General features: G+C 41.1%; 1 protein-coding gene across 1 annotated transcript; it reads right to left on the bottom strand.

Annotated features, from left to right (window-relative positions):
* Positions 1-1768: 1768 nt before the first annotated feature.
* TMEM202 (transmembrane protein 202) lies at positions 1769-10579 on the bottom strand. The gene is made up of 5 exons (XM_055319620.1): positions 10499-10579; positions 10026-10281; positions 2907-3056; positions 2439-2570; positions 1769-1968 (listed from the first exon to the last, which is right to left on the bottom strand). Exons 1-5 carry the CDS (start codon positions 10577-10579, stop codon positions 1769-1771), a joined length of 819 nt encoding a protein of 272 aa, XP_055175595.1.
* Positions 10580-10752: the final 173 nt, after the last annotated feature.

The following is a 10752-nucleotide window of genomic DNA, read 5'->3' on the forward strand; positions in this document are numbered from 1 at the left end:
GAGCTGGACTTCAATACACATCTGTTCTTGTAATCAGACAAAAGCTCAGAAATAGCCTGAGGAGCCTCTGAAATAAAGCCCCTTGAAGTAAGGAAGCATCAGTCATTTTGCTATAACTAAGATCCCCTGGTAGAAAGAGGAGCCAACATGAAGAGTTTTCTAAGGTAGGGTCAAAGTGAAATGCATATATATGTGTGTGTTTGTATTTGTGTCCCCATGGATGGGTGCACACATGCATGTGCTGTTAAAGTCCTATCCTTAGGAATAAAAACTAAAATATTGATCTAATAGGCTTTCAGTTACCACCTGGAAATGTTTGGGACTTCCTAATTAGGGAGCAGGATTATAAAAACTACATAAAATGTAAGAATCACTCAAATGCCTCTTAAAAAGACAGAAACGAAAACAAAAAACTACATAATTACTCCATGTTTGCTATGTTTTCCACAAAGGTTACCAGTAGATTTCTAAATTAAATACAAAGTACCAAAAAGCTTATCTTTAAGAGCAACAAGGGTGGAAGCTGGGCATTTTAGTCCATTCCATTGCTAGGTTTGCGGAGGAGAAGTATGGACCTCAACCAATAGAGTAGTGGTGGTAGCTTTTACAAGGAATAAAGGACAAAATGAATGTCAAGCATTTTCTGCATGGAATCTGGTTTGTTTTTTTTTTAATTGATTTATGATAGTCACACAGAGATAGAGAGGTAGAGACACAGGCAGAGGGAGAAGCAGGCTCCATGCACCGGGAGCCTGACATGGGATTCGATCTTGGGTCTCCAGGATTGCACCCTGGGCCAAAGGCAGGCGCCAAACCGCTGCACCACCCAGGGATCCCTCTGGTTTGGGTTTGAAAGGGATCTTTAGCCATCAAAATACTTAGGTGATGGCCTGAAATCACCACCACCCCCACTGCCACACTTACTTAGTTTTACAATGGTATAAATAGAAAAATCTTTAAACTTGGTTCACATATATATTTAGGTTGGAGAAAGTCCTTTGGTCTCATTTGGCTCATGAAAATGAAATTGATGCTTACGGAATCAAAAGAGTCAGAGGCCTATCAAGAATCTGATGGAGTCTGTGGCCCTCTTCACAGAAAAGTGCATACACAGATTTTGTGTAGAATTTCAGAGAGGCTATTGGAGGCCTGGTTAAGATATTTCCCCACCTAGGGAGAAGCAGTGGGTTCACATAATAAGACTGTAAAGGTTTCAAATGACCAATCCTCATAGGAAATGGGACCTCACGGATGCCCCAGGATACCTCACCCCCACTCCCGCACCTTTCAGCTGCTTTGGATGGTAGGTACTATCTCCACTAGTTGCTAGTAGTGATCTGAAATTCAGACACAACAATATTGGCCAAGTGCCTTCCACCCTGAGTGTGCCCAAGGCCACACATTAAAAGAAAATTTCAAGCAGAATTAGTTGATGTCTTTCTCCATGAATCACTCTGATCTGTAAGATCTCTGATGCCCAAAGAGATCTCTGATCCACACACTGCTTCTGTTGCTAGTTTCTTTCATTCATGACCCTAACCACTGATTTTTCCTTAGAAATTTTAAGTGAATTTTTATTATTTTCTTTATGACTATAATACATATTTTTGATCCAGTGCACACAAAAGGTATTTCAGCAGCTTTAATGCTTTCCCCCTCAGTAACATTGACATGATATTAGGACAGTTTCCTAGAATCTGCACCATCATTTCCAACTCAGCCTCTCCTCCATTTTTAAGACAAGCGCAGTTGGGTTTTCCTATTATCATCACAGTTCCATTCTTGAGTCTGTTTTCACTTCCTCAGTTGGAGATTCCTTTTCAGGGCTTAACTTTCCACCATCTTCATCAGGTAATACTGTAGTCACTGGACCAACCCCCAGCCTTGACTTCTCTGTGGGAATCGCACTGACATTTCGATCAAGGGAAGGAAAGCTGAAAGTCATGTAGTTGAGGAAGGAGATGATCCCTAGAGGAGAAGAATTTGAGGTCAGTTTCAGTAGATAGATAGTCTTTGGACTTTTAAATTTTTTACTCATGCTTCCTTCAGTTCTAAAGACCTCTTTTCAGTGAAGCCAACCCTCCACTCTCCCAGCAGTTGCTTTACCCTCCAATGCTTCCATTTCATTATAGTATTTCTCACATGGTGAGGACAAAGCTTGAACCTCCTGGATTCAAATGATATTTCTGTGACTTTCTATGTGGTTTTAGACAAGTCTCTCAACCTATGCACACCTCAGTTAATGGTAGAATAGATTGCTAAATCTAAGCTTCAAGACTCCAAAATCCATGCTTTCTTCACCATACCATGCTGCTTCTCCATATATGAATGTTCTAAATAGGAACAGTTAGTGCCTCTATTTCTCCTAGACTCTACCTCCCTTTTAAGAAGTGACTTCCTCTTCCATCTTTCTAGCATAAGGCAGGGGACTGACTCACCAGAAAACATGTATAAGAAGTCACTCCACCAATTAATATGATAGGTCCAGAGGAGATCTGGCTCCAAGGCATCCTTAGCATGCCAGTAAACCTGTGCCAGAAATAGGACGAGGCAGAGGAGCAAGGAGATGGCTAGGACCAGAAGAAAAGATGTTACAACCCATCAGTATCTTCCCTCTGCCTTGACCATCATCCCCAACTCTTCTTCTGCTTCCAGATGCCATATGTATGGCAGGATTAAAATTTAGGGATTAACCAAGACGGGAAAGAGAAAGTGGCCTCTACCTCTCCCCTGGGCTAAATGAGCTGAAGTGTATTTTATACAGTAAGGTAGGGCAGGCAGCTAGCCACCTGATGTGATAGTGAAGAAGAGGAAAAGAACAAGAAAAAGAGGATGAAAGCCCCATGGACAACTTGGTTCCCTTGACAATTTCACCCTGGTAGTACCCTGCCAATCTAGGTCTGTACCTGAGATGAAGCTGAGTATGGATACCTTCAGATCCAAGTTGGTGGTTATGCTTCCTCTTCTAGACAGGCAAGAACTGATGAGCCAGACAAGGGCAACAAGTGTGGCAAAGACAGAGATGAGGAAGAAAGCTCTGGAAAACTGAAGGTAATCTGCCAAGGAGAATGAGAAAGGGAAGGCTTGGTTAGTCCAGCAGGGGACCTCTCTTAAGAAAACCAAACAGAGTCTTAGAGAAGAGCATGAGGACTAAAGAGGATGAAGCAGAGCTTGACGTGTGGCATCCAGGGCACATATAAATATCTTATTTCCCAGCTTTTCATTGATAGTTGGAATTTATTTACTGTGAAGGCAAAGCCTTCACTGTAAAACTGAAGAGAATATACAGATAGTTTTGGATGCATTAACACATTTAACTCAGTTGTAAACTAGCCTATAAGACTTTAACATCACAACACAGATTAAAACATTTCCTTGTTCCTAATTCTAATTCTAAAAGTAATACATATTCAATATAAGCATTGGAAAAGCAAGAAAAGTACCAAGAAGCAGGGGAAAGTACCCAGAGGCAGCTACTGTTAGCCTTTTATATTATTTCTTCCCAGTATTTTTCTATCCTCTATACATAGCGAATATGATACTGAGTATCAAGTGAATTTTTTCTTAAGATTGTATGATGAGGGCACTTGGCTTGTTCAGTGGTTGAGCAACTGCCTTCAGTTCAGGGCATGATCCCGGGGTCCTGGGATTAAGTCTCACACTGGGCTCCCCTCAGGGAGCCTACTTCTGCTTCTGCCTGTGTCTTTGCCTCTCTGTGTGTCTCTCATGAATAAATAATAAAGTCTTTTAAAAAAAGATTATATGATGAGATTTTTTCCCCAAATTACCTGTTGTAAATACAATTTTTAATGGCTACCAGTTTACTATATTAACATATTTTGCTTAATGATTTAACCATTGTTGGACTTGTAGTTTGTTTCTATTTGTTTTTTCTCTTTCAATATATCTGGCGTGCATACGCTTTGCCAACCTGTGGCTACAAAATCAAGTCCCATCTACTTAAACTCCCACATTGTTATGATTTCAAGCCTGAGTTTACCGGATTGCAGGAATTTAATACCCTAAAAATATATTCTATTTGTTTGTTTGTTTGTTTGTTTCCTGAGAGTCCCTCAAGGCTCTGCCTCACATTTGCTCAGGGAGATGTCTTCTAATGTTCTTTAGCTCTAAAGCCCTTACCCAAGTACCATAACACTGCTTCTTCCCTCATCTCCTGGCTCAAGATCTCTGCTCTCTGCAGATTGGATGTTGGTAAGAGAGAAGAGGCATGCTAAAAATTACTTTTTGCTACCATCTGCAAAACATATCCTTCCCTTGACTTCCACAGCAATTCTTTAAGATATAAGCACCCCAATGTCCAGAGCAGCATTATCTACAATAGCCAAATTATGGCAACAGCCCATGTCCATCAGCTGATAAATGGATAAAGAAGACTATATATACATATATGTAAATATAAAATATAGTGGAATATTACTCAGCCATAAAAAACAATGAAATTTTGCCATCTGCAATTGCATGGATGGAGCTAGAGAGTACCATGTTAAGCAAAAAAGTCAGTCAGGAAAAGAGAAATACTATATGATTTCACTCATATGTGGAACTGAAGAGACAAATAAGCAAACAGAAAAAGAGAAAGAAAGAGGCAAACCAAGAAATGGACTCTTAACTCTATAGAACAAACCGATGGTTACTAGAGAGGAGGTAGGTGGGGGGATGGGTGAAATAGGTGATGGGAATTAAGGAGTGCAATTGTTGTAATGTATGGAAGTGCTGAATCACTATATTGTACACCTGAAACTAATATAACACTGTATGTTAACTAACTGGAATTTAAAACCTTAAAAAAAGAAATAAAGAATAATACACAACTGCAAGTAAATATAGCTCTTCTGAGATGCCACAGATCCTGCAGTCTCTTCAATACCATTTGCTTCGACGTGGATGGAACTGGAGGGTATGATGTTGAGTGAAGTAAGTCAATCGGAGAAGGACAAACATTATATGGTCTCATTCATTTGGGGGGAATATAAAAAATAGCGAAAGGGAATAAAGGGGAAAGGAGAAAAAAATGAGTGGGAAATATCAGAGAGGGAGACAGAACCTGAAAGACCCCTAACTCTGGGAAACGAACTAGGGGTAGTGGAAGGGGAGGTGGGCGGGGGGTTGGGGTGACTGGATGATGGGCCCTGAGGGGGGCACTTGACGGGATGAGCACTGAGTGATATGCTATATGTTGGCAAATTGAACTCCAATAAAAAATTAAAAAAATATATCCTTTAGAGGGTGCCTCCTAGTCTAGCTTTTTTCCTGTTTCAAGGTAGCAGGGGCCAACTCATCTCTACCACTGAAAATTCTCTAAGCACTTCCATGACTGAGATTCCAGTTCAGCTTCCAAGTAACCCAGAGAGAAGAAATTATGTCAAAGCCTATCCCAGTTTAAAATCTGCCTCTTAAGTCTTATTTTGTTCTCTAGAACTGACCACTTTCTAACATCACCAATAATATTAAAGCCTCTGAAGAGAAACCACACGCCTACCCACAGAGGTGAGTTGTCCTGTGGTCCAAACAAGTTAACCACATTAAAACACGATAACCCAAGAGCAACGTATTTCCTGAAACCTTGGTCATTCAGAATTAGCAGGATGTGTAGCCAGTTAGAACCATCAGCTCGCACTGAGCTTCATGAAGCCCAGTGTGATAGGTATCGTTCCTGGTATTTAGCCCACAATCCCCCACAGGACCTAGCAGCCCTTGCCTATAGTCCTGGACCTTTGCTTGTAGTCCCTTGATTAGAGCTAATTGGAAGAGGGAAGATCTGACCCATGTTGGACCAATTTTATTCTTATGCTTGGAAATTTGGATTCAAGACTGATTGATGCTCTTTTGTTTGCTTGAACCAAGAAGATACAAAGCTAGACTGGGATATCACTTTTTGAGTACTTGCATACTAATAAATAGGAAAACTGAGCAGAAGTGATGAAATATAAACAAAAATGAACTATAAAGCAACTGTAGAGTAACTGAGTGGCAGGCTTGATTTTCTTTGACTGAGATCTCTCAAGGTACAACAAACTTCTTGCCTTTGGGAATCCCTGAGATTCTTCTGAATCATTACAAATAGATTCACTCTTTAGTTTGTGCTAGTTCAAATGAAATAAAACACATAAATGTACAAAGATATGGATATCCAAGTCCTATCTAAGATATGTTACAGTCCAGTCTTTCTTTCACCATGATGGGAAGATTTGCCTTCATGTTCTTACAATCTTCTCTGTCTTAGTGACTCATCTCCTGAAATTACACAAACAAGAGCACTCACAATCCAAAGGAACAACTAAAGGTTTGCAGCATAGGATAGTCTCACCTCCAAAGGAAGCAAGTCTGCTAGTCATAGTCATACACAATTTATTATCTGACCAAACTAAACACTTAGCCCCATAGTATAAAATGATGGCATTTGGTTAATGTCATAGTTTTTTTTTCTAAATAATTGAACAAGACAAAACAAGCTTCCCAAAGCTGAGTTTGAGCCTCTATCTCCTGTAAGATCAAAGGCTATTTCACCTTTTACATGTCAGCTTTTACAGCAGCTTACTTGTCAAAGTTTCAAAGATCCTAGGACCTATGTTAGGTCTTAGGCCTGACGAGGCTCTGCTTGTCAGTAAGAAGCTTTGGTCCAGGAAAAGAGAAGTGCCCTAGATACAAGGAACGCCCACATGGGTCACCTATATCCAAACATTTCTGAAGATTTCCTTAGTAATATTTGGTGTGGCCTCCAGTTGGAGGAATAGCAAGGCAAACATCCCAGTTTACTGAAAGCCATGAAGCTAATGGCCTGGAAGAGAGAAGATATGACTCAATTTGGAGAGGAAGAAGTCCAAATCATTTGAAAAGTTTGGTAAGATCCTTAGTAGTGTTCTCGGGGTCATCCCAGTCAGTGATTCTATACCTCAGAGCACCATCAGGTGGGACATAAAAGCGACTGAGGCTGGAAGGGATACTACCCTACCAGAAAACAGTAATGATTCTCAGTGGATTGAACATTCATCACTTGGCAGTTTGTAATTGGTGGGCAAGATCTCCTTCTACTGTTATGAAAGTAAAACTTTGTCCTGGAAGTTTTGGACAGTGACGGGCAGGGCTAGAAGTCACCTTGCTCTTGTGAACAAATAAGCTTAGTTAACAATAGATATTCTTTTCTTTTACAGCTGTTGACACCCTGGAAGGAATCAGTGGGTGAAGCCAAGTGACATGAGAAGAAAGAAGCATAGGAGAGGATCCAGCCATAGGAAGAGCTAAGCACCTGATACTCAGGGGTCCCAAAGAGACTTGGGAGTGGGATTCCTCTCACTGTACCCCAGGTCCTTCAGCAAAAATCAAAGCCAGGATAGGAGGGCAGTGCTTCACAAGGATCTAGCTCCTTTGAATTATGAAGGAGCTAGACCGAGTGAGTTGAGGTGAGGTGTGGATATGGATTTAGAAAATGAAGAAGGTGCTGCTGAGGGATTGGCTCACTTATTTAGCCAAATCTAAACTTCCGTGCTGTTGCCACTGCACCTTCGTTCCAGCCACATAAGGCCGAGACAAACCTCTCCAGGCTCATGGAAGAGGCGGTGGTTTGGGAATGGAAAAGATCCTGGATGGAGACCTAGAACCCTAGAGAGGAGGCTGTGAAATCAGCCTAGGATTTAGGATCCCTGGTAACCCAGTTAGAGTGCCAGAGTTAAGCATCCCTATGCAACTTGGCTGTATTTCTCATGCAGTGGCTTCCACTGGAGGCTCCAGTGCTCCGACTAAAAGACCTACTCTTCTTCCCCACAGTCTCCAGGCAGTTCAAGTTACTCTGTGCAGCAATACATTCCTTTACACCATGGTCTGATCTCACCCATGCTACAGGGGAGTTAACAGAAGGGGCTGTTCCACTCTTGAGACCTAGCAATAAAAGTGAAGGATGGGGTCTGCTACTCCCCACTCCTCCATTTCATTAGCAACAGCCACAGCAGAGAGGCTCTCAGTCATCTTGAATGAGGTGAAGGCAGAGGCCAAGCAGAGAGGCTCAATGGCCTAATGTGAGTTCAGGACAGAGAATCATGAGCATACACATTATTGAATCCACCTGAGAGAGTCCCCATGAAACTCTCAGAAATGACAAGGGGTACCATGGGAAAGGGGGCTAAATAGGTAAAAAGTTTAAAGTTCTTGAATTTGGACAATAATAACATACTGTCACAGGTTGATGAGGTCATAGACACCTGACTTATAATTGAATACTTAGAGGACTCAGTTGACCTTCTCTAAATCATTAACAGTTGGCCTCTTAGGTGAATTGCAGGCCCCAAGAAAGAAACTATTTGCTACTATTAAGTGACAAAATTCCAAGATTCTGACTCACTAGATATTTAAATAATAATCCCAAGTCATGAATTTTAGGTTGGGGACAATTACATAAATATGACTGCAGTTTAATTTTTATATCTGTATCTTTAATTCCATTTCCCTAGAAATGGAATTTGTGAGTGTAAATCTCTGGATACCCATAATCATATTGCTTTAGTTATACCCATTTACATGGTGCTCAGTGTATATGAGGGTGTCTGGCGTTGTGCATTATCATTTTAAAAACTCTGCTAATGTCATGTTTGAAAAATCTTGTCTCACTGTTCGTTTGGTTTGCCTTTCTTTAGTGACTGATTAAGGTTAAAACAGTTTTTTCTTACATTTATTAGACATTTTTAGTTTCTGTTCTGTGAACTATCAAGAATTTATAATAAATAAGGGTATTTGCCTTTTTTATTAATGTTTTTTTAAATATTAAGGCTGTTAGTCTTTTATTTTTCTTATTTGTTGCAAATATTTTCCCTAGTTTTTCTCTTAAGTTGAAGATGCAGTTGAATTGTCGGCCTGCCTTTGTTTTTAGTTTCTTCCCAAGATCTGTATTAGGGTCCTGCCCCTTAATTCCATATGCCATAGGTGCTCCAGCTTAGGGTCGAGCCTCAGTGCAACCCCCAACCCCACTTCCAGCATCTGGGGCCCTTGCTTATCTGAGAAAAAGAAATAAATGCTTTATTACATGCATTTTTTCTTTCACAATACCTGTTTCTCCGTGTAAATGTATCTTTTGTGGATGATGGGGAAACTGTTTAGCGTAGTTATGTCTTTCCTCGAAGTCTTGGTCCTGATTGAAAAAAACTCATGCATATGGTATCTTCTAGCCCCAGAAAATTTTTTTTTCAGAAACTTATTTGTAAATGTATTATTTATGCATTTAAAATACTTATTTGTATTGCATTTTCAGATTTACCTAAATGCATTATTATACATTTAAAATACTTATTTGTATTGCATTTTCAGATTTACCTAAATTCACATAAAATTCGACGTTAAGAATTTACTCTAAGTAGCTGACATTTTTATAACATCTGTCTGACATGCATTTACATTCTCTTCAACTATTAGCCAAAGAATAAGTTGACCTTAAAAGTTAAATCTGGGGCAGCCCAGGTGGCGCAGCGGTTTAGCGCTGCCTTCGGCCCAGGGCGTGATCCTGGAGACCCGGAATCGAGTCCCAAGTTGGTCTCCCTGCATGGAGCCTGCTTTTCCCTCTGCCTGTGTCTCTGCCTCTCTCTGTCTCTCTCTCTTTCTCATGAATAAATAAATAAAATCTTAAAAAAAATAAAATAAAGTTAAATCTGATAGAGGCTGAGACACTTTGCTTTGTTTCCCAGTTCTGATCAATTACTTCTATTTCTGCAAGCCACATTAGAATACTAATCACAATGCTTCACAGTGACAGCTTATAAAGGCCCAACCAGTTCTTATCAGAAAGTAAAAAACTACTAATCTGGGAGATGAAACAACCAAGAAATGGTGGGGGTGGGGGAAAAAAGGTACACTGAGAACACCAAAGAAAAGCATGGCTATATTCACAATTTGGCTGAGATCCATCACTTCTCATGGAGAGGTGAGGGCAAAGAGATCTTGGAGGAAGAAAGATGAAGAGCCTATATGGCAGAAAGCTCTGGAACTGTGGGACCTGTGGTGTTTAGTTTGGTGGCACTCACAGGGTGACTTGGGTGTGTGGCTCCAGCACAGCTCATGGTTGCATGTGATCCAGAGTCCTGCGTAGAGCTCAAGGCCATTCTTGATCACCAGGAACTGCACCCAGTTCAGTGAGGATGTGCAGGTCAGCATTAGGAGACCAAAACCACACAGGCTGCCACAGAACATTCGGATGTAGATGTGTATCTGATCCACATGCTGCTGCTGCCTCTGGGGTGGCATCGAGTCACTCGGATGTTGGTTGATGGGGAGGGTAGGCTACAAGGATGAGGGAAATATTGCCGCCCAGAAAGACCCTTGATCCCCAGGGTCTCTTATTCATCTCTACCTTAAGCATCCCGTGTGGGTTTGATCTGTGGATGTCTGTCCCTACCCAGGGTGATCTCTTCTCTATCTCTAGAACACTGTCTAGGCCCACCTTTAAGTAAGTCCTCTTCCTCCCATCTGACCTAATTGTAATTAGGTACCTCCTTACCCTTTGGTAGTTCCGGTTCCCCTTAAGTTTGGGAACCTTAGGATTATAGAAGGTCAAGACTAATTGTTCCCTCTTCTCCATCTTGGCAGCCAGCTCGCTTTCTAACTGCCACGGAATTTGTCTCAGCCCCTCTCACACGTGCTGGCAGGACCAAAAGGGGCCAGATCCCATGGCCCAGATTCCATTTCTGTTTCATATTTTGGGTCTAATCAGATCAGGAACAAATCATCACATTTAATCAGGTGGGATGCTCC

The sequence above is a fragment of the Nyctereutes procyonoides genome, unplaced genomic scaffold (assembly GCF_905146905.1).
Source record: "Nyctereutes procyonoides isolate TBG_1078 unplaced genomic scaffold, NYPRO_anot_genome, whole genome shotgun sequence".
NCBI lineage: Eukaryota > Metazoa > Chordata > Mammalia > Carnivora > Canidae > Nyctereutes > Nyctereutes procyonoides.

Bases quoted from the DNA above. Each gene is read 5' to 3' on its own strand.
- TMEM202 (XM_055319620.1), bottom strand. From the start codon at position 10,579: ATGGAGAAGAGGGAACAATTAGTCTTGACCTTCTATAATCCTAAGGTT. The intron at 3,057-10,025 runs GTGAGTGCCACC...TCTCCTTGGCAG, and splicing joins CCACACACCCAAGTCACCCT to ATTACCTTCAGTTTTCCAGA. The intron at 2,571-2,906 runs GTACAGACCTAG...TTCTGGTCCTAG, and splicing joins CATACTCAGCTTCATCTCAG to CCATCTCCTTGCTCCTCTGC.